Below are 24,266 nucleotides of genomic sequence, written 5' to 3'. Positions count from 1 at the left end.
TATTTAAGCAGATGCATAAGCACGGGGGACTAAAGAATGAAAAAGATGTAGTTTACAACTTTACAATTGTTACCTTTATGAAGAGAACTCTGCTTATGATAACTCTGCCCTACACAATTTCCTGCACGCTGTGTTTAACTGAACTTTGTTTCCCCTACTTGTGAAGTTAAGCTGTTACTGAATTCAATTCAATTTAGGATACCAAATTGCAAATTATGTATAAAACCAAGCTGTATTACACTTAACAGGCAGATTTAAGACTTACCTGAGGTCTTTGTTCTTTCCATTGCTACATAAACTACAAAAAGATTCTCCAGTAAGTATTGTCTGTGCTCCACAAAATCTTGCTGGGCATTTTCCACTCTTACTGTTAAGCTCATTTCTAGCAGCATTGGGTCATCGGACATAAAACAGCAACTCTGGAGTGAGACAAAGGGATATGGTGTGTGTGTGATGGGGGACAGAACAGAAGAAGTTCACTACACTAAGGTACTCTGAGAAATTAATCAAAGGTATTATCTAACAGACAAGGTTTCCAGCACCAAAGTGCTGGCAAAACAGAAGTAATTAGGACCTTTGCTAAAATCTCAGCAGAAACCAAACACAGTGCAGGTACAGAGAGCACAGCAAAAACAAAGACAAAAACAACTAAAAAAGACACTGAACCTTGAGAGAATGCAAATTTATAAACTGTCTTAGTCAGTCTCACCTCAGGGACTGCAAAACAGTTTCCTTTGTTAAATCCTCTGCCTTCAATAAAATGTGCCATAAACAGACTGATGCATGTGTCTTAATGGTAAGAAGACAGTTCATGTTCACTGGTCTGTTTATAGTTAATTTTTCCAAATCCTGTGTTTTTGTCTCCATTTCTCACTGAAGTAATTTTAAAAAAACAAACATACATGTACAATTCTTAATAGAAAACACTGTTGTCTGGCTAGAATACTTCAGAAAAACACAAATAGGATCTTATTTCCATCTGTAAGCAGTGGCTGCTGTTAACACAGCTAAGTCATAGCAACTACAAAGACACAGACACCATTTGGCAAAAAAAATTAAAGCCAGCAAAGCAGAACAGAACTAGACAATCAACAGTGAATAACATTCATTGGTCCTGCATCAAACCACAAGGTCGCTAAACTCAGGCTCCGATGCCCTACCAAGAAGACTTGCTCCGGATGGAGGAGGAGACAACAGGCACGTGAAGTGCTCTCAGAATTGCAGCAACACACTTCCAGCTAATCTCAAGTGCTGCAAGGAAGTACAGCAGGAGTGGGAAGCGCCTGAGGATGGGATGCCAGCTCACAGCTCACACAGCACCAGAGACTCTCAGCACTTGAAATGGCTGCCAGGAGCAGGAGAGGAGGCTGCCATAGCGACTGGAGCACAGGCACAGTGCACCCTTGGGAAGTCAGATCAAAGGGCAGACAGCTGCACCCCATGCAGCCTCCAACGCTCAGGTGCACCTCAAGCACCTCAATGCACTGTGCACTGCAAGAACCAAACGTGGAAGCAAAGCAGCACAGGAATGCTGCCCTGTGCAACACACAGGAATACAGCTCTGGAGCCTGGGCCTCATCACTCCTGGGGAAAGCGGTGCTGCCGGCCACAGCGCGGGTCTGTGTCTGACCCAACACCACACCCACAGTGAGTAGCACCCACCTACTGTGTAAGGATGCTTGAGGAGAGACGGGAAGAGGACTCAGATGGCACTGCCCAGGCCAAGGAGATAACCTACTGTCCTGAAGGCTCAGTGCTTTTGGAGGGGGAGTCCCTGCTAACACACTCGCCCCTCCGCAGCTCTGTCCAGCACCACAGCCGCCCTCACATCCCCAGGAACACAGCCCAGGCAGCCCAGGCTTCAGCCTCTCCAGCTCACTGATCACTTCTCACTGTGAACCAGACACTCATGAAAAGTTTCCGGAGAAAAAAATTACAGAAATCTAATCTAAGTAGTACAACACCTACCTATCAGAATGCTTAGCCTGTTGGACTGGTTTTGGTTTAGTTTTTTGGGAGGTTTATGGGATGGTGGGTATCTTTTTTCATCTCCTTTATTCCTAAAGATTTTAGTGTGATGTGTGTGACATTTCATTTACATCAGAGGATACAGTTTTATAAAAACACAATTCCCATTTAAACTGAGACACTGGAAACTGCAATGTTGCTAAAATTTCTAGAGCTCTGGAAAGCGTCCCTCTAAGCTTGGTTTAAAATAGAAGACTTACACAGATATAAAATAATAATAAAACATACCTTAACTAGCTGATATGTGTCATTAGGTAAACTGCACTCAAGATGAACCCGTAATAGACTGGCATTCATAGTTTCTGTCTGTAAGAAAAGAAAAGTGATGAAAACATCAAACACATTGCTTCAAATGTTATATAAATCTAATTCACATACCATAATTTATAAAGATAATAGGACTGCTTCCTCATATACAGAACACAGCAATGTAAGGAATTTTTTTAATGACTACAATTACTCTGTACAGTAGTCCAGCAATTAAACTCTGAATCTCAGGACTCCATCAATATCTACCTACTTATCAACATCAAAAACTTATTACACATGATTATTAAATATTTATACAGCATCAGCATGAGAACTCTTAAAAATTTTCTTATGCCAAAAATCTGTATTCAACAGACCCTTGTGTGCAATATAAAAGCTTATTTCCTTGTTTTCTGTGTATTTTCTTTGCTGACTGGATATTGAAATACAGTATCTAGGCCAAGAACATAATGCTTCTTGGACATGGTCTGACACACAGGCTTCATGCCAAAATGGACAGACAGAAAATACTTGTTTTGCCTTTTTATTGACTAGAATGGGAAAAGAAAAGAAAAGAAAAGATGACATTGACTGTGCCAGCTTGTAAAGCACTAATAAATCTAATGGGGCAACAGCACCAACAAAGCCAAGTACAGTTCATGAAAGCTATCTGGAAATCTGCACTGCCAAATTACTTGCAGAAACTGCCCAGCCAGTATATCTTGATCCTAAATTAAATTTAAAAAAAAAAAAAAAAAAAAAAAAAGCCAGAATCAGAATGGCAGACCTGTCACTCTATCAGTGCCTTACTTACAGCCAAATTTCGTGCTAATTTTGAGGCTGATGTGGAACCCCTGCCCTCTGTTTCTCTGGCGATACTGAAATATCTGAGTAGGGTATCTGCAGGTTCAGGTTTTTGAAGGTGTTGATTAAACTGACTTCAAACAATTTCAATAATTTGATGCTGAAAAGCAAAATTGTGAAAAAACTTTTGAAGGTATCTAACACCCTATTTCATACCTCTCTAAGACAGGAGAAAGGGGACAGGCAGGGGCACGTGAAAAGAGAGATTTAGCACACGTGTGGCATTTCACAGGGCTCAGTTTTATAAAAGGAAGCCAAGATCTGCATTCCCGACTCAACAGGATTTCATACCAAAATGACTGAGGCTTCACGCAAGAGGGCGATATAGTCCCTGCAAAGGTGGTTGGTGGCAACCCAAACGCTTTCCCCAGCACAGCTTTCTGGGGGACTCAAACCCCTGCAAACTCCTTTCTTTTTTCACAGATGTTTTTGTTCTTACCAAATTGTGAGAGCAGAAAAAAAAACCCCATTTGATTTCAAAACATGCATCATTTCCTAACCCCCCTCACAGCCATGGCTGCTGGTGGAGTTTTAACAAGGCAGTAAGATTTACAACTTTGGGGGTCATTTTCTGATCAGATAAAACCTGATGATTAGACTTGCCTTCTCAGCACTTCTTGGAAGAACACTACTGCTTTCATGGTCCTAAATAAGGATTTGTTAGCCCTTATTCAATGCCACTGTAGTTTGAAGTCATTTAAGAACCCACATCTCTGTTAAAAATATCAGCTACATCATATTTTTTCCAGCCTTTGTTTTTCTTGACCTGGCATAGATCTAACATAGGAACTGCTGTCACCTTAAAATTGAAGCTTCTAATGCACAGGGTGGGGGGGAAAAGTGCTACTGGGGCTGTATTTGATGTTCATCTGCTTTCTAGGGGAAATTTTTATTTCCTTGTGAGGCTATCTTCAGAAAAGGAAACGGGTTTGCATTTCTCTAAGGCAGACAATAATGCATAACTGTCGTGCCTAATATCTTACAGGACTGGCAGGATGGCTCTGAGTTAACCCTAAAGAGGAGATAATGCATCTGAGAAGAAAACACTGTCAGAAGCAGAGTTTCCAATCAGACAAATCCAGGACTATCTCTCCCAGCAGTGCAAGCACTCCATTTATACTGTAAATATCACTGCTAATGAATGAGAGCAGAGAGCTGAGTTATGCAGCAAATATTTGTACCACAGGCAAATTGAAAAGGAGAGGCACAGCAGGGAAAACTGAGCAAGAACTCTGCAAAGCATTACAACTATTGCCACTTAATTACCTGGTGCAACTATTTTGTATTAGGTATACATATTTGAATATACACACACACTCAGCACCCACAAATCCTCTATGAACTGAACAAAGACAATTGATAGAAGCAACATAAATTCTTGGCAGTTTGATAAGTTCTCAAGTTTAAATTTTAAAGAAATAGAGGCCTCTTTCAATAAAACCCTAAAAACCTGAACTATCCATCTCCAAGGAGTCCCACTCCTGACAAAGGGCTAGGATTCTCGCTGGGGGACAGCAGAGTTGGCAATTATTTAGAAAACAATTCAACCATCAATGAGGTCTCAGTAACACACAGCTCTCTAAAAGATTTTCAGATATATTCTCGCATCATTACCAGGACTGTAGAGTTCAAATCACTTTCTGGAGTTTGGCTACAGTATCATTAAAAAAGAACAACACTGAACAATCCTCCTCTTCTTCCTGTAGGCTGATCCCTCAAAGTTCCTGTCCTGGACAGTCCTTGGCCCTAAAGTGGTATTTCCGCTCGGAATGATGTTAATAAGCTGTCCCTGTAATAATGATTCAGCAGAGTTCCATCAGTTTTTTGCAGGCAGTTATCAGGATAGCACACCAAGAAAGCCCTACTGTCGTCCTTTCTTCCCTCTCCACGCCCAAGCACCGCACTTAGACAAAGCAAAACATGGCTTAAGGAGTGTTACATTCCTGTCAGTACTTGCAGTATTTCCCAAGTCGTCAGTTCATAAACTTTGAACTCCTCTGGGAAGTCAGCAAAGCGATATCTGTGTCTCCTACGATAAGACCCTCCACCCTGCATGCCACTCCTCCACTGACATTTCCACCATCCTGAACACAGAGAGGCAGTGATGTAGCTGCCCTGTTAGTGCTGTCCAAATACTAAACAATGTCAAAAAAACCAGGCAACTATAGCGAAGACTACACCCAGAAGCTGGGTAAACAACGACGACCTATATGGGCTCCACCATCTGTTACGGCTTAGTGGTAACTAGCCACTGCTGAATGGCCACGTGGACGTACCACGAACTCACAGTGTGGGACACAGCTCTTCTTTCCTCCCAATGAGTGAGCCATGAGCCCAGGAATCCTGGGATCCAGGACCACAGGCCAATCCCAAACCCTTCAAATGCTGAAACTTTGAAAAGGGCAACAGAAAGATGGAGAAATTCAACAGTAAAAAAGGCACGTTTGCCTTTTCTTTCTGCTTTCTTATTAAGCACAAGAGTTTCTGCTTAAAAATGTGGGGGAATGAAGGAGAAAAAAAAAGGCCTTTGTGCTTTGCCCACTAAAAGATAAAAACAATGCACAAAATCCATGGATGTTCATTTTCCACAAAAAATTCAAATATAAACCTGTTGCATATTGCATTTCCAATGGAAACAGTACTGTAGAGGTAAATTTCCATCTATAATCCCCAGGTTTATGTTACATTTCCAACACAAATAACCCTACAGTGGCACAATTTTACCCATATCCCTATTTACAGGTCTGGCCTTGACCTTCAAAACAAGTTTTTACAAATTGAAGAAGCTATAAAAGGGGTGGTCAATTCGGTGGCAAAAGGGACAGCCCATTACTAAAGACACTGCAGAGCATGGATTGTTCAGCTTGGCAAAGTGAAAGCTGAAAGTTCTGGTGCCAGCTACAAATGCTTCTAAGTGTCAGAAGCAGGAAGAGTTACATAAATTAAATGTGCATCTTAATATATAAACTGGCCACAAAGCAACTTAAATTAGAAGTCAGGTGTAGGTTTCCAATCATCAAAGTAGCTTGTATTAGGGGTAACAAGGCCTCCAGCAATTCTGGGAAGTCACTTTACCTAGCACATGATGGGACTAATGATGTCAAAACTTTTCTGGCCTTGTTGACCAAGGATGTCAGTATTAGTGAACAATTTAAACACAACCACCTTTAAAATAGGGGACAACTTAGGCAAAAAAACAGACACACAGCATGCAGCTCTCTGTCTGAGGTTTCCAAGCAGTTATCAGGGGACTTCAGAGGTAAGGACACCTTCAGTGTATCAAACTAGACACTATCACCCAAGGTTAGAACTCAATCATCCCGAGGTGAAAAGGGATGTGCAAATGAGGCTTATGCTATCCTGAATTTACCCTGGTATTTTATGTCAGCTAAAAATAAACAGGGGAAAAGAAATGTGCACAGCTAAGTGAGTATGACTGGTTTGTTTTAAATGCTTTTTCACTACAAGCCTCCATTCTATGTGTAATAGTTATGTATCCTCCAGTTCGCCCATGTGTATTTACTCACTCAGACCTCACCAACCTCTCTTCCTTCTACCTTTTCTGAACTTAAAATAGAAACTGGACAAAGCAGAATGATACCATTTTTTTAAGGGATCTGCATCAGAATATAAGGAAGGTGAATTAAAGAAGGCACTTCTGGAGAGAACAGCTAGCTGTAGAGAAACATTCTTCTAAAAGGAACCCGAACTCAAACCATAAACTCCTCTCCAGTATTTAGATCTTGTCTTTCATCTTCAACAGCTGAGGAGCCCATCCGACTGCTGCAGCATTTCTGCCCAAAATGATAACATGCAGTGAAGAGTGTTTCCTCAATTACAGCACAGCACAGAAAAATTACACCCAGAGATTGGAGAACTGAGTCAACACTCTCTCCCACCTCATGTCCTACCATGAGGCCAGTGCCAGGTGGTACCATGCTGCACTGCTAAACACGACCTCAAACTTGTACTCCATGCAGATAAAGCATAGGATAATGTTTGTCACTCTACAGTAAGGAAAATGTCAGATGTTCCCCGAAGCTTCTCTACTCAGGAATTCAGACTGAACTGTGAAAAAGCATGTATACAACTTTCAGACACTACCTGACAACAACCCATCAAGCTATGTGAAGCTATGTGAAGATGCACACATAAACAGCATAAAAAACCCCTTCTCAGTTCTACCTCTAGCACCCCAAATTACAAAACCTTAAGATTTTTGCTTCCTTTCCAAGACTCTGTCTTTGTACATCCACAAGCAAACACAATGATGTGACTACAACGAAGAGACTGGCATGGAAGAAAAGAAAGGGAGAGAAGGAAATTGTGCACTATCCTTGCATAGAGGTAAGATTGACCTAACATATACATAGCAGACTGAAAAATACAATATGTGCTGGCAATTTTTCTCAGGTAGAACAGAAGGCATCACAAAGGCAATGAACACAGCTTACATTTAGATGAAGTATTAAATTTTGTTACATGCTAAGATATTCTAAGTATGTTTTTAGAAAAACAGTGTCTGTGTATAATACAACAGAAAATCTGAACGATCAATTTTTCAAATTAGTTATTCACTTGAAAGGCTCTGTATGGACTGGAAGACTACGAAAATACCTGCAAGTGCAACCAAATGACAGAAATCATTAAAGCTTCTTTCAACTCAAGTATTTATGCCTCATAAATTCAGCTTGCTTTGTTCTCCAGAGCTCCTTGTCAAGATGAGGTAAGCAAAGCTGGTATCTTCAGCACTGATAGGGGCAGGAGGGATTGCTGCAGCCTGATTCCCAGCTCCCATTCTCATCCATGCAGCACACCATGCTTTTTAACTGCAGCAAACTGTTGGTGCAGCCCTGCTGTGAACTCACATGGGGAACTGGCCAGAAGTAAAAAACAGAACAAACCAATACAACTTCCTGCCCTTCTCAATTTTATGGTATGAAGTTTATTTTTTTGTTAAGGACAGACCAATTCCCCAGTTCAGTCAGAGCAGGGCCACACAAATAGTTTTGCCAGCACAATTTAAAGGGCACCCCACCACAGGAGCACAAAGAAGAACAAGTGTGAATAGTTTAAATGCCAAAGACTGTCTCATAAAAGCAGCTGATCACAGTAACCCTGTATCTTGCAATCTTTCTCCTGCAGTCACTGGTACTTGGATTTTTTGCTAATGTTCCTTGCTTGCATCCCAACAACCTGAGGTCAAAAATCTTTTGTGGTTAAGCAGATTTAGGTTTCATCCCCCTTGAAATGTATACTGTACCAGCGTGTGTGATGCCTGGATGTTTTGAATGTGTGGAAGCAGTAAGTAGGCATTTGCTAGCTGCACTTTAGGTTCTTCTGGAGAAGACATCAGAGTTCCTGTTCCAAAAACCTGGTATTAAAAAAACAAGGTCATTACATCAACACCTAGAATTTATACCAGCAACTTCCAAAACTATTTTGCTAATAACAACAATCTTCCCAAGAAACAGATCAGTTTTTCACGTTAGATTCTTTTGAAGGACAATAAAGTTGCAATGTAGAAAGTAATCATACACATAAATAGCACTTTAGAATCATCACTCATTCAGGCACTATTACAAAAACAAAACAAAGCACTCACCAGCAGAGCATCAGGTGATCTTAAAAAGAAAGTATCTAAATTCTCCTACTATTCTTCAGGCAATTACAATACACGTATCACCATTTGGGAGTGCAGTAATTTCTGAGAAAACTTTGTTACTAGTCCCATTGAATACTGAATTCAATGGCTTTGCCTTAAAAACTGAGTAAAATATTTTCTCATTATTTTGGTTTTTAAAGACTGCAATTTTCAGAACACTATAAGATTTGTAATTTGGATGGTTCTACTGCATTTATATTTTGCTCCACCAAGATGAGTTTATGACAATAACTGGGAGTTGTGGAGCCAGGAGGTATCAAGGAGGCAGGGGATCATTAGAGGCTAAGAAAAATTACCTGGGGCTTTTCACTTGTATGCAAAGATTTATTATTTTTTAATAGGAAAAATCCACATCTTTTTAATTAAGAGGATAATAAAATGCATTCTACGTTCACTGAAGATCTTTGACTACAGATAGAAAATACCAGAACAAAGGGAATATGCCATTTGCTTTTAATGCAGGTATTTATAAAGTACATTTTACTATAATGGTACCTCGTCTCCATTTGGGTGATTCTTCTGTACACACTCTTGCATAAATGCATTAGAAACATCAAAAGCTTCAAGGCTTTGGGGCTCTCAAGAGCACTGTAACTGTGCAACAAACACTCAAGTCATGCCTCCTTTTGAAACTCTTAAACCTAATGCGAGCTGAAAACATGGGCAGCTACTTCCTCTGTCTCAGGTGGCTGGTGAAAATGTACATGAAAACCAGTCTGCTACTGACTTTTGCAGCAGTCCAACAGGAAACAAACCAATTTTGAGGTGAAACTGACAACTGCTTCCCTGCAACTTGTTGATAAAAGGCTGAGCTGACTGGGCAATAAATGAAGGGGTCAGGAGTGAGCACAGGGAGGGGAGAGATGTCAAAAAGAAAAGGTCAACCACCCTATAATGCACTTTTTCCTCATCCTTGATGAAATGTTACTGCCAAATGTGGCATTACCGCTAATAAATACTAGATAAATGCAACATTTGTATTAAAACCCCGTGTATTTCAACTGAACTTACCTAAGCTTCTATGTAAGGAGCTTTGTTTTCCAGCACAGTAACAAAGTACAGGAATTAAATAGTTTGATGATTGATTAAAGCTGACACTCTTTTTAAATCACTAAATTCAGGGTTAAGATTTTTCTTTGCCAAATTAACAAGAATTTGGAGTACATAGTGTTCCTTATAAAATTTTTAAAAAGCTAGACCTGCTTGAATTCACCAGTTAGTCAGAAAACAGACAGCCTTAATGCACAACCATTATTTTGACTTTCATGCTTTAAAGGCCTAAACCTCTGACCCTGTGCTACATCCCCAATGTGTTTACATAAAATCCTGCAGAGCAGCTGAAAGCCACCTAAAATATTTCCTAATGGGTTTTTCCCAATAAATGCATTCCAGCACAGTGCAGTCTAGACTGCACTAATATATGAAACGATCAGATCGTGATCTTTTAAGTGCACACATACAAATGAACTTGGTTTTACTACCACTAAGAGCAGTAATTTTAATGATATACATGTATGTGATCATGACACTAGAACAATCTGGTAAAAGGGATGAATTGTTAACACTACCCCACCTGATCTGTATCAGGAATTCAATGAACTTTAAAAGTCCCTAAAATTATGAAAATCACTTTTTAAAACGCAAGTAAATCCAAAACCCAAGCTAAAAATAAGAGCAGTTCCCTGACATGAAAAACAAGAGTAGTTACCTGATATGAAAGTACTCCATGAGATGAGGTATTTATAAATAATGAGCTTTCAATACTGCCTTCTTCCGTTGGCAGGAAGAGTACTCTGAAAGACATCTTTCCCATCGCTGGAATCACCTGCAGAGACCACAAAGAAGCTTGCTTGCTTGGTGCCAGTGAGCACACACTCACCATTCAGTCACAGGGCCCAGAGGACACTTCCACATGTACATCCCTGTCTGTAGATCCCACTAAGCAGAACCTCAGCGCTGAGAAGTTTCATCTGTGCACTCTCAACTCTTACTACAGACAAGAACCAAAATCACACAGCAGCTTGCCAAGTTATGGCTGGAGTTTCTCAGCTAGCATGGGGCCTCATCAGTCAAGGCTTCTTTTTGCATAAGATCTTAACCATGCAGCACTGCCAGCCTCTGCATGCCCAAAAACACTTCCCCCACACAGAGGCAGATGGCTATAGCAAAGTGAATCAATACCTCTGTGATACACAAGCAAATCAGTCAAAGCTGAACTTAGGCAACACTGTTAGTAACCAGATAGTCTGGCTGGAGGAACAATGATGTTTATGTCTGCACAGTTATGCCCATCCAGCTACAGTAAAAGCAAAAATCAGATGAAAACATAATAAAACCCCTTTGCACATCAGTGGAGGATAAAAACTGAGCTTCATCCAACTGAGATCACAGCAATTCATTCTTAACATGCATTATATTGTGATACATTGTTAAAAAAAAATCAGAGTTAAAATAATGGTCTTAGATCATAAAGGCAATTATGCCCATAATTGCACTACAAAATACATAAAACATTTCACTGCAGGTTTTTCTGACAAATATGCAAGGCCACTCAAAAGACTGAAAATTCGTGGCTGTAAAACACCCACATGCCTGTGGATTACTGCATAATGCTGCTTTAGAGCAGAATGAGATTTAAACAGCCTCTAACATTGAAAAATTCTTCTCTTCTTCTGTTACTGTCAAACACATTTCCTACTGCAGGTTTTGGATGTCCTCTCCCAAACAAGTCTAAGTAGAAGTGAACAAAAAAGCCACTAGCAAAACAGAAAAAGAGTTGGAGGTCCTACAAAAAAGCACAAAAACACAGAATGAAGAGCTTATGCCAAAGGAAGCACGAAGGCTTGGCACTCGGCCATTACATAGTTTCCAAAAGTACATCAGCACTCACCCGGCTATGAGCAGGAGACACATGAAACTGTCTAGTAGCTGTAAACACTGAATTGACTACAACATCTCTATCTCTACTAGGGTTGTAGGCATGTAGCATTTTAGCTCTGGGTAAACCCAGTAACCTAAAGCAGGGGGAAAATAAAGTTAAATAAATTATTCACTTTATAAACACAGGCAATGCATGAAAGAAGCAACACATATCAGTTTAAAAAATGTTGATCTGCAACAATTATTTAGTTGTAATTAATCTTTGGAAACATGTCAAACAAATTTTGTCTTTCCCGTAACACTGGGATGTGGGCTACACTTAGCCAAAACTCATTGGAGTAACTAGGAGTCAAAAGAAAAAATAACCCTTACAAAGCACAAAGTTTTGAATAAAAAGGTTTAAACAACTGATTGTTTCGTCAGCTAAAGCCATAATTCTCTTAAGGCTTTTGCTTTAGTTAGTACATCCTAAACCCCAACAGCTTAGGCATTCCTCCAGTACACCCTCTGAAATACTCCTTTAACTCACAAGGGGACTGAGTTTCTTTCTGATTACTGGTAGGTCAAAGGCTGATTATCACTTAAGAACAATTTTTAACGTTTTCTTGAAAGAGTACTAAGAAAAATCTCATTTATTCTACCAGTATGTTTTGCTTGGGACTCTCTGGATTTTGTTTTCAGAATTTAAAGGAAACAAGCTATTCCCCCGCTAGAAAGGCAATCTTTCAAAAAACGAACAACCAGCATGAAGCAATTATTTGACATTCATGCAGAATCACCTGAAATATACACCCAGAATACATTATATCCCCTATTAGCTTTTCCTCCTTCTCAGAACTATGTTGATTTTTACAAAACACTGCAAGGCAAGAAATGCACTTCCAGCTCTGTGGCAATTATTTACTAGTTCTCTATTTTTCAGATGATGGCATGGTCACAGCTAATGCTTCTTACCCAAATGGAGCCCACTATAGCTGTTCCTCCACACTTCATTATTAACCAAAATAACAATAACGTAAGATACTCACTGCATTCCAAAATGCAGAACTGATGGGTGAAAATGTAAGGCCTTCCCATTTGGAGGCATCTTTGCTGAGAAGCTGAAAAGAAGGGAAAAGAAGCCACGATTAATATTTAGTGGGCATGATGCTACAATCTGCAGGGAAGGAAGATACATTACAGGCTCTTAACTCTTTATATTCTGAGCCTCCCTTCCTTGCAAAGGTCTCCCCAGTCATGCTGACACAACTGTTTATGGGGCTGTGCAGTAAACTACAGAGGGAAAACAACTGGAAAGAATCCTGAGGAATGAAAACTATGTCAGCATGGAGCAGATCTCCAGTCTCACCAATCCAACATCTATACAAGCACTGGTATGAGCACACCTGAGAGATGCAGAGGTAGAAGAGTAAATAGCAGCTTGGGCAAAAGCCGACATCAAAAGAAGTGCCTGTATAGCTGTGGTTTAAATGCAAAAGCCAACTCATTTCTTCTGTGCAAAAGAGAGTAAGAAATACTATGAAGCACATACCTCATCATCTTTCCTTTGCCCTACAAAAATTCACAATGAAGTTTCCATCAGTTCTAGCACGTTTTTAGCTTATTTCAACATTACTCAATACCCTGTAACATAGAAATTCCAGGATATCCTCACCATTTTCTCAATTAAAACTTGTCCTCTGCAAGTCCCAATGACAGTGGTATAAAAGAAGCCCAGCACCTCTTCATTTTATCTGCATGCCTAGTGCTACTCAGTCAAAAGCTTCCCGAGAAGCAGTCTGCATGTTGAATAGCCAGAACCAGTTTCATATCTTTACTCGATGATGCTAATAAGCATCCTAGCAAGGAGGAGTCCAAGAAGGGAAAGATGGACTGTGGTCTCATTGGTTATCCAGCTGCTTTGCATAAGTTGTTGTAGTACAGTCAATTGGTTCCCAATTTGAAAATGCAGTTCTGTAACATTACACCTTTAATATCTCTTAGTGTGTACATGATCCTGTTGTTATATTCTAAAGCAACAGACACCATAATTTAGTACCAGTCAGGAAAAATGATGTTTATTATTATGAAAACCCACAACTTTTATGAAAACATAGAGTCACAGAAAGGAGAAAACTCCCTCACTACTATAGCAGGCAGAATATCCAGGTAGCATTCCTGAGGAGCTGCTAGCGATAGTCTCCTTCCAACCACCTTGTCTCTGCAGCAGCCAGCTCTTGCTCCATTCCTACAAACACTGCAGCAACCAGCACCTTCTTCCCCTTCCAAAAATCAGCCTCAGGGACGTACCCAGAAGGTAAGTCTGAGTACTGTTGTAAACACATACAAATTAAAATTACTACTATAGTAAAAGCCACAGACATTTGGGGAAGACGCGTTTCTTAAAGGGCCTCAGATCCTTTTACTGTATGCATACACATAAAGAGCAGAATAAAAGTTAAGCCAGTGGTTTATGCACTACAGTATGACCTTGAACCCCACCACTGCTTAAGTTTCTAGCATCTTACAGGTACTGCTGAAATACCTTTTCTCACCAGAAAAATCTGTGCTGAGAACAGCAAGAAGTTGAGTGCCTCTCTTTGCCAGTTCATGATATTGGCAGTAGCTCTCCAAGACTTACTAACCCTCCTTCTGAGGAACTCTAGCAGCATCAGCTCTCTTCCTCTCAACTCTTGCTCTTTGCAGTTGGTACCAAATGCACCGGCTGGGTGCAAATCCAGCTGTGGATGTAGGAGACTGCATTTCATTTGCTCTAGGTGAACAAGGCCATGCTGCAGCACTGGCTCTTAAAAATGCACTGTCTTGCTCTTTACCCAACCCTCTACTTGTCAAAAAATGGGAAAAGCCCTATGAGAGTAGCAGCAGGGGTATCCCAGGGATGCCATTTATTCCTTCTGGAGAAGGCGGCCTGGACCTTGGGTGGCTGAAGCCAAGACTCAGTTAACAACCTCTGCAGGCTCTGAGCTGGCTCCTGAGCATGGAGATAACTTTGGAGCATCCCTGTACACTGCTTGACCAGAATGGTCCCATGATTACAAGACATCCAGCTTCTGCTCTGCACCCCACTAAAGCTGCCAAATTGCTTCAAGCTCCAGCCTGGCCCCAAAAGCATAACAGCCACATTCCTATGGCACCGTGCCCATCACCCAGCCCACTGTCCAGCTCCAGGGTGTCTGCACCACTTATCAGTGGCCCCAAAGCAGTACCAAAACGTAACTTGAGAGCTGAGTTTCTTCAACAACAGAACTAGTGGAAAGAGAACTACCACTGTTTTTGGTTGGGTTTTTTTTCCCCTCAAGGGAAAAGGTGACAGATTAGAATAATGGCAGTGGGCAAGAGAACATTCTGCTCGTGACACTCGAACAACTAGGATGCACTTCGAAGTGCATCACTACTTTGAAAGAGGCCCATCTACATCAGAAGTGTACTTCTCCAGTTACTATCTCTAAAAGGCAGCTGGAAGCTGGCAGAACACCACTGCACATCCCTGCGTGTGGCAGCGCAAGTTGCTACAGCCACCCTGACCCTTGAGGGCACGGCCGAGACCAAATACGGGGGTCAGGCACCTAAATTCAACCACTCACTCCCCGTTCGGGTATGAACGCATAATCCCCCAGTTCTGTAATCTACACATTCTCATAGGATTGGTTGATGTTTTCCCCTCCCTGTTTTATGCAGATTATGAATATTCATGTTCCCTAGTTGATTATGCATCAGTTCTAGAAAGTTCTGTAATCTTCAACACCCCACTGGCTCCTTCCCTAAGTCCCTCCCATGTGTTGATCCCATTGGTTCCCTCAGCTTTAACCCTGCCTCCTTCCCTTAATCTCATTGGCTGTATCCCTTATCCCCGCCTTTCCGATCCTCACTATAAAATCCCTGGACCCCCTCAGATTTTCGGCTTTTCATGCCTGGTCCCTGCAGGATAAACCTTCTCCATGGAATGCATACGAGGACTGCCCTTTCTCCTTCGTTACCTCCGCCCGTGTGCTCTTCCATCCAGCTTCGAGACAGCTCCCACAGGTGAGGAGCTGGCCCTCTATGCATTTTGTGAAGCCACCTTGAATCAGCAGGGGTGCAGCCAGATCTCCGGCCTTCTCCTCCTAGCCAGCGCGCTGGGTGCCCCCATCACCTGCACCCGCGCTCCAAACACAATTCAGGTCTCTCTGAGGGATCTGACGCACAAATAAACACCAAGGTAATTTATTGAGACATTTAAAATTTGAAGTCACTTTTAACAAAAAAAATTATTTTTTTTCCTCTAAGAACATGATTTCACCCATAGATTCACCTCAAATTACGCCAAACACTGCTCTTTTAGCCACAGATGATGTGTCCAAAAAAGTACGTGGATCCTTTCATGAGAATGCCACAGGCTTGGGGAAGACAAATACCTGCCTAAGAATGTAAGTCTTGAAACAACAAATGTGGAGGAACAGGCCTCTTCACAACAGAAAAAGTGTGGTCTCCAGCTTCTCTTTCATTGCTTTTAAAATCTGCTAACATGCCATTAAGCATGCCATCTAACAAAGCTGGACCACAGCCTCCATGGCATCTCTCTTTTTTTTGTGGCAGACTAGTTGAACATCATCTCCTGAATGACAGATTTTGATAGAGCAATTCAATTCCAGCATTTCAGAGGACATTTTTAAGCACAAGTGAACCGGAGGGAAACAGGAGAAAGAAACAGATGAGGGAAAGGAAATTCTTGGCAATTACTTTGAACACTCAGTATGCATCAAAAACCTAGTTTAAATGGTGCTGTTACCACTTCCCAGCCCAACAATTTAATGCCCTTCCTCCCATCCATCCACACAATGTATTTAAAACCCTGACACCGTGAACCATCCATTTCCAGGAAAAAAAGTGTAAGAAAAATCGAAACACTGAGGAGGTGAGGGAGAGCTCCACATGGTCACACAGAACACCAGGAAGATTGGGGACAGGTTCTGGCAGGAAAGGTGAGGCTGAGCCCATGAAACCTCCAGCTCATTACCCTCACTTGCAGACAACACCCAGCAGAAAGATAAATCCTGAGCATGCACACAGCCATCAGGATTTTTGAATGCCTGCTGGAGAGAAAGGTGGATGTGGAGCTGAAAAAAGCAGGCTGGAGGGAAGGTTGGTTAAGGAAGAAGGGCGACACTGGGGGAGAAGAGCAGGATGGAGGAATGCAGGCACCGTTAATCACTTGTGCAAACAGAGGAACACATAACTGTAAGGCAGCATTTTTAGGGGATTTTGTTGTTTTTTAGAAGGTGCGTGAGCTGTAAAATGTTAAGCTACCATATTCCCTCCACTAAGCCCCAGAGGTGCTTCAACATGGAGAAGTTCCAGCCTTTCACATTGTTTCCTGCTTCAGGAAAGAACATTTTGGTGTCCTGTTGATGTGGGACTAACGAAAGGAGATGCTAATACAGGGATGTTGAGAGCACTGTTAAATATAGCATTGAAATTGTTTTGCCCTTCCTTCTTTCAGTTCTGTTAGTCTGTGATGTATTAAGTAAATACAGGTAAACACCCAGGTCATTATGTACAGTCTCAAACCCTATTATGCAATGTATATTACAAACATTTGTTCAAAATAAGCAAAATCCTTACATTTCCCCCAAGTCCAACAAAAACAGATCTTTTTTCATAGGAGATTTATTCCTACTTCACTGGTTGAAATCACAAGAGAAACATTTCTCCTAAAAATGCAAACAAAAGAGCAGATCTGTTCTGAACAAATTGCTGGAGATTGCACTGGGGGTTTTTGTTTGTTTTGCCTTTTTTTTTTTAATGAAACTTTAGAACTGAGTAATTCATCTGGTTATACACATAAAACACTCAAACTGCAGAATAAGCTGCGTCTGACCAAAAGTGAAGGACATTTCCTGGAAGGAAGGTTATCTCCATGTTGCTTTTTCTTCTATTAGCTCCTTTAAGTCTCCCTTGTATCTTAATTCATTCACTTGAATTGATTACTTCATACTATCTTAGCATACATATTATCTGATGATTCAGATAGCAACATCTGTAGTTGAAAATAATCACAAATGCTACTTGGTTCCCTTTCTTCTTCCTTCCTTTTTTTACGCTTTGTTCACAGCACATGCTGAAAAAGCAAGTCGGGGAAAGGCATTTTATTGTTGGGTCTTTTGCTTTATGGCTGCAGGATTTTCTTGGAAGCAGCAGGCAAAAAGGATTGGATTCTTAAACATACAGTAGGTCTTTTTTGTGTGAATTTGTTTAGGCAGTACTGTTTTATTTTTCAGTATATTGATAAAAGTAAAATTTTACTTACGTTGAGCATTTTGGCACTTAGTACCACACATGCAGCAATGTTAATGAACCCACAAGATGAGGTTTTGAGATATGAAAGCGTGTGTGCATTGTACAGGAAAGCACATGAAGTAAGGAAACTGAAGTAGAGAAAAGGAAATAAGACCCCTCATTTACTGACTAATTTTAGATTCATTCCTCTAGACTACAGCTGATAAAGAAAAAGCAGAATGGAACACATACAGAAACAACCAAACCTAGATAGTTTCAATCATTCTGATTACAGCTGATGCAAAGAAATTATTTTAACAAATGAAAACAGGTAATTAAGAGGTAATTGACATAGAAATATAAAATGCAGATGAATCAAAGTCTTATGCAGAGCTAATACAAAGGTTTGGTTTGTCATATCCCTAGTCCCTCTCTTCTCTCAACTTCCCCTTTACCAAAAGCAGTAAAAGCACCAACTAGTATTGGGAACACTAAAAGTACAGCTCCTGAAAGACATAGAGTACCTCTGAAAGAGATAATTAAATTTTTTGGAAATACAAAATTAAAACTATCGAGGCAACTCTGCCAAAACCAGAAACGGGAACTGTTTTAAATTATGATTTTTTTGTAACCTTAATTTCCTTCCTAGAGGCAGAAAGAGTCCTCAGAAACCAGGAAATTGTCCAACTTGCAATAACCCTGCACCACTCATGGGCAAGCTGTATGTGGTGTCTCTCTGTGGGGCTCTGCCACCTGGAGAAGAGCAGTCACACTTGCCACCTCAGCTCCAGAGGCTTACAGGACTTCTCCTGAAGCCCTGTACTGACCTGTGGCAACACATGAACCATTCAGTCTTTCTAGATTTTCTTTTACTTTTTAGAGAATGACCAACAGGTGAAAGAACACAAATGTGAATTTTGAACACTGGAAACCTAGAAGTCGAAAGGCTCCCTTATTTTTAGCACTGCATTTTTTTAGGGAAGAGAGGGAGGACTGACTCACTGCTTCTGAATGCTTGGGATTTGTAACCCATCATTAGGAATTCACTTACATGCTTTTTACCAGAGAGCTGTGCTGCTTCTGGAAGAAATTCTTGACCGTGAGGGTGGTGAAGCACTGCAGCAGGTTGCCCACCAGAAGTGTTCAAGGCCAGGTTGGACAGGCACTCTGAGCAATCCAGTCTAGTGGAAATCTCCCGGCCGTGGCAGGGGTATTTGAACTAGACTGAGGTCTCTTCTGACCCATTCTATGATTCTGGAAGAAGGATGGTTGCCTTTATTTCCTCTGAAGTGCACTATGTACATCAAGGACTGAATCCTCGACTGTGGAAAGTAGGAAACGCCAAAACACGTGCATGCATACCTGCTATTTTGCATGGTTTGGCTACAGGAAAATAGGGAAGGGCAGCTAAACCAAAAGAAACCAGTGAAATGCATGAAACAGTCTTTCTAAAAACAAATCCCATAATTTATGGCCAAAGTTATAATTTAAGGAGGAATACAGGTCTATCAACCTTTTCTTTTCTTTGTATTTCTTAAAATACTGAAGCTGGCAAAGCAGCATAATATAGCTAAGACCTGCCCACAAAAGTTTCAGTGAGCTGGTAACTTATTTACAAAGGCAGTGTAATAAAGAGGTAGGTAAGCCCAGCTCAACGTGTAAAGCACAAACCATTCCATTACTTCCACTTGGTCCCACGTGCACTGCTCTCCTCCAGCAACTTGAGCAGCCTCCTCTGCTCCATTACTCTAGCCCTGGTGCTTCCACAGCCACAAGTCTCCTTCCTGGGCAACCATCTCTCCTCTCACTGCCTGTGGTCCCTTTTCCTACCAAGTTCTGCAACAGCATTTACACAAAACACCTGCACGACAGTTACCTGAGCCAGCAGTGCTTCAGTTTCATTCATTACAAAACTACAACAAAATTGCAATGATCAAACTTAGAGTATCTCACTCTATAGCACTTAAAGCCACATTTCTCAAGGGGATAGAAATGGAAGGACACAAGTTAAAAAAACCTGGCTTTTCTCTCTGCCCTCACACCCGAACAGTCTCCTTGAAAATCGTCCAAAGAAGTTAAATGCACACCACAATAAAAAACGAGATTAAGACTCATGAAGAAATCTAGGGGAGATGATGATCAGTGAGGGACAAAGTGCTATAGTGAGCATCCTGGTGAAAAGAAAAGGCTTTCTTCCCCAGCTGCGCCTGTGGTTTGCAGTTTAGTAGCAGGAGCAGCACAATAAAGCATGTTTAAGAGCAGAATGGAATTACTCCCTCACATAAAATCAGTCCCCAACATCTGAAATAACTGAAATCTGTTAAGACATTAATTAAATTAAGTCATTAATTCACAATGACTTGAATTAATTTGAAATTATTTTCCAAAACCTCTTCTTTGAAATCCTTTACTCATCCAAATTTCAAGCAACAACCAACACTCCCTAGAGATGGTCCAGGGGGACAATGTACTTTTTAGGCATCTTGGATAGACAGTAATTATGCTATTTGTTTTGGATGACTGTACGTACAGGCCCCACTAGTTCAAAGTGCACATCAAACATATTTTGGTTTGAAGCACCTCTACTGCTCCCAGCAAATCCCAAATATCCTAGCAGGCAGAACATCTATCTTCATTTTACTTCTGGCTTCATATAATTCAACCATTGCCTTTTCATTCTGCACTATATCAAGAGGCAAACTCTGATAACTGCTCTCAAATAAAACCCTTAGCATGCCTTTCTCTTTTTTAAGCTTCTTTACAATTTATCTTTTTCAAAGTAGTCAGCAATCTTCCATTAAAATTAAAATCACAGAAACAATAGAATTTACTCTTTTCTTTTTATAAGTTCTTCCCAAGACAAATTAAAAGAGCCAATTGACCAATACAAACACACAGTTTTGGCCTTGGTATTCTTGACGTTTTGTCTTTACCAGGTCCTGGACTTGTGGGTTTTAAGAAAATACTGCATTTCATGTCCCTTTGAAGACTGCTTCTAGCCCATGAGTTTGCAAAATAAAATCAAAAATCACAAAGGCAGCTCATGCTCTTTTTTTTCCTTTTTAAACCTCAAAATTTTTTAGCCAAATTCAATTTTTTTTGCCTAATATGCGTACTCTATAGTTGCCAAACCCTCAAAAATCCCAGGAACATTTAAACTGCCTGCAGAACAAACACAGGTTTGTTCTTCAAAAACTGCCACTAAGATCACAAATAATTGCTGAGATGTTAATTTTTGCCTAGCTTACTCAATTAACCAGAATTAAGAAAGGCAGACAAACCTGAAGCACCCTGGCCTATTTAATACATGTACAGAAATGGCTGCTTTTTGAAGAACGCTGCGCAACTCTCACAACTCAAAACCCCTACAACAGAAGCTATGAGTCTCCACACTTCTGAAAAGATCAGGCTGTCTAGCCACACTCCTGCCCAGCATCTCTGAACAGAAAATGAGACATTTTGAAGCGAGATGTGCTGCTCACAGCCTTTTTCAGACACTTTGACGACACGAATCCCAGAGAAAGGGTACACAGAGAAGTACCTAGAGAAAAGGCTTCCACGGTGTCAGCACACTGCCTTCTCTGGCTAAAAACAAAGCACTACTGCAAGCCTTGAGCTGAAATACCATGAAATTTAAATGACTGTTCTCTACCTACAGTTTTCAAAGCCTTTTATTGAAAGCAGTCAAAATTCAGAGCACAGCACCATGAAAGAGGCAGGATAAAAGAACCTCAAGAAAGTCAGAAGATAGGCCACAAACCCACCTCCCTTGTACCTAAGAAGAACACAATTATTTTTACTTACTAGGTAGCAAAGCCTTATTCCTGTGCTTGCAATGGCAGAGCAACAGCAGAAAATTTTAGTGGGAAGGGCAGTTTTTAAGCACAACCCTGTCCTAACATAATTACAAATTGAACAGAACAAGAGGCAGGCATTTTAGAAGAAACAAATTCAATCACACCTACCTCGACTAAATTAATTCCCACAAAAGTAACAATGAAAGTTATCTGCTGTTCCTGCAGCGTGTCTACGGAACCATTACCAGTAAAGAAGGAAGAGATCCAAGTGAAAACAGACCTCACCTTTTTAACGCCCCAATTGCAATTCTGTTTTTAACAGTTAAAACAAAAATTCGTTTCATCAAGCACACCCAATTTTACTCAAAAACTCCCCCCAAGCTGAAGAGCAAAGGGCCAACTTCTGTCAAGTCAGTAGCAACCCTTCCTCCCTTCAAGAGTTTCACTTTCACATGCCAGGGAAACTAGTTTTCCTCCAGCTCTGAGAATCTGGCTCCCACCTCAAGAAAAGCAGGACGCCTTGACAGGAAGTACTGTGGGCCTGCAAAGCTCACAGCAATAGGAAGTTACATTCTTGTCAAATTTCATTGCACCCAACCATTTCCTTTTTCTACACCAGGCACAGACAAAAATTTCTATCTTGACACAAACCATTTTAAGTTACAGCAGTTCAGCAAAATGCATGAAAAAGAGCTCTGTGGTCACTGATAAGCTTGACCTGCTTAATAATTAAGAGTGATAATCTTCCTACAGTAATTAAGAGTGATAATCTTCCTATGGGAGCTGGCTTTTGCTGTTTCTACATTAATCCAAGCCTTTTAGTTCCTTTTCATAATGAAAGGGTACAGGCCTCTAGGACAGCATGTATTTGCCTGCTGGAGCTCAACAGCCCATAGGAAACCTTTACACTGAATCCATTAAGTACTAAAAAACCCACTGTTCTTTCCCGTGCCTTGCCCCTCCCCGGGAAAAGAAAAAAAAGAATGCTAACTAAAAAGGAAACTAAAGCAAATACAAGAAAACTCAGACCTAGGACTTTAAAAAGTAGGAACTTCTGCTTTTAATTTATTCCCCCCATCTGGACAGTGCACCTGATACCAGTTTCCCTGAAAAGAAGTTATGGAAAAGTCACTAAGATCACGTCTCAAAGCTACAAAAAATACCCAGTAGTGGAAAACAACAATCTGGACTTCGCATTTTTTTTCTCTTTTGTGAATTTCAGCCCAAATTTTTAAAAACAAAGTATAATCATTGAGCATTAACCTTTAAGAATAGTAATTTACCAATTAGCATTCAATACCATGCCTTGTTTAAGCCAATATATGAAGACAGACAATCAAAGGGAGCTCAGTATTGAAAACTGTACAAGTTATCTCCACAGCTTTTTGTTTCGTAGCCTCAAATGCTACAAATGCAAAACAAGCAAACACTCCAATATACAGTTTTGCTTATTTTACAAACTGATAAGATGCTGGGGAAGTCCCTCAAAAACTTAAAACCATTAACCACTTGCAAAATCCTTTTACCAAATATTTGCTTGAGTAATAGACGAAGACCAGCTTTCTCAGGGCTATGTTTCCATTTTATAAGGAGAAAAATTATTGCCACTATTGATTGCCAAACTTATTAAAAACTTAATTATGTCCTCTAGCAGATGAAACTTCATAGAAGACTTTCTGAAGCATCTCCAAACTACCACAAATTTCAACTACATTAGTTTTCTAAAAAATACATAGTTTGTCATGTAACTGAAAAGCATTTTCACAAGCTGTACTATATATGAATGTGAAAATACGATGCAAATAAAATTATAAGGAGAAGAAGCAAGGCTACACTTTTTTTAAAGGTACTTTAAGCGTGATGCTGCAGGGGGAAGCTGCGGTCACACAGTCATCCTACACATAGCAGAGAAGCAAAGCTGCTCCCCCACACCCCAGGGGCCACTACCAATCTTCAGCATGAAAGGTTAAGTTAAGTCACCAGCCAAATACCAACACCAAAAAAGTAGCTTCAACCCCAAACCACCACCACTATCTCACAGGAGCATCACTCTCTTCTTGTTTTCCACCCCTCCAGTTGGGATGTATTACATCCTCTTTAGTCCCCCTCCAAATGTTTTGGTGTCATTTGACAAAGCTTTCTGTTCTGGTGCAGTAACTCATTGAATCTATGCCATATGTGATGTATGGTTTTTTGGGTTTTTTTTTAGACAGGACATAAAATACAGAACCTTATAAAGAACCTTTTAAAAATAGCAATATAGAAATTGCAGACTATTTTTATTGTTCACTGGCATTTTATTAACTGACAGCACTGTACATTTTCATCTTCGTCTCTATGCTTCAGCAGCACAGTCATATAAACCTACTCTCAAACAAAGAGCTTTTCTCTTCTAGCTTCCCATACAAAACTCTGGTTATACTTCAAAGTACATCCCCTCCTGCAGTCAGAAAAAGAAAGGGGAATCCTCCACAGCGTCAGTTCATTTCCACTTTTTCACCTAAAGCCAGTAAAGCCCCATGGTGACA

The 24,266-nt window shown here is 40.6% G+C and overlaps 1 protein-coding gene across 6 annotated transcripts in view; it reads right to left on the bottom strand.

The window, feature by feature from the left end:
* The window catches only part of KIAA0922 (KIAA0922 ortholog), a 73,911-nt gene that overhangs the window by 33,026 nt on the left and 16,619 nt on the right, over positions 1-24,266 (bottom strand). For all 6 annotated transcript variants that reach the window (XM_017736809.1, XM_017736808.1, XM_017736810.1 and 3 more), the window contains exons 2-7: positions 12,715-12,786; positions 11,697-11,820; positions 10,515-10,631; positions 8,405-8,515; positions 2,257-2,334; positions 266-419 (exon numbers count right to left, since the gene is read on the bottom strand). In XM_017736809.1, coding sequence (XP_017592298.1) covers positions 266-419; positions 2,257-2,334; positions 8,405-8,515; positions 10,515-10,631; positions 11,697-11,820; positions 12,715-12,773 — 643 coding nt within the window. In that variant the 5' untranslated portion in view covers positions 12,774-12,786. The remainder of the gene's footprint in view (positions 1-265; positions 420-2,256; positions 2,335-8,404; positions 8,516-10,514; positions 10,632-11,696; positions 11,821-12,714; positions 12,787-24,266) is intronic.

The sequence above is a fragment of the Corvus brachyrhynchos genome, unplaced genomic scaffold, assembly GCF_000691975.1.
Source record: "Corvus brachyrhynchos isolate BGI_N302 unplaced genomic scaffold, ASM69197v1 scaffold175, whole genome shotgun sequence".
NCBI lineage: Eukaryota > Metazoa > Chordata > Aves > Passeriformes > Corvidae > Corvus > Corvus brachyrhynchos.
This window is presented reverse-complemented; position numbering and strand designations above follow the sequence as displayed.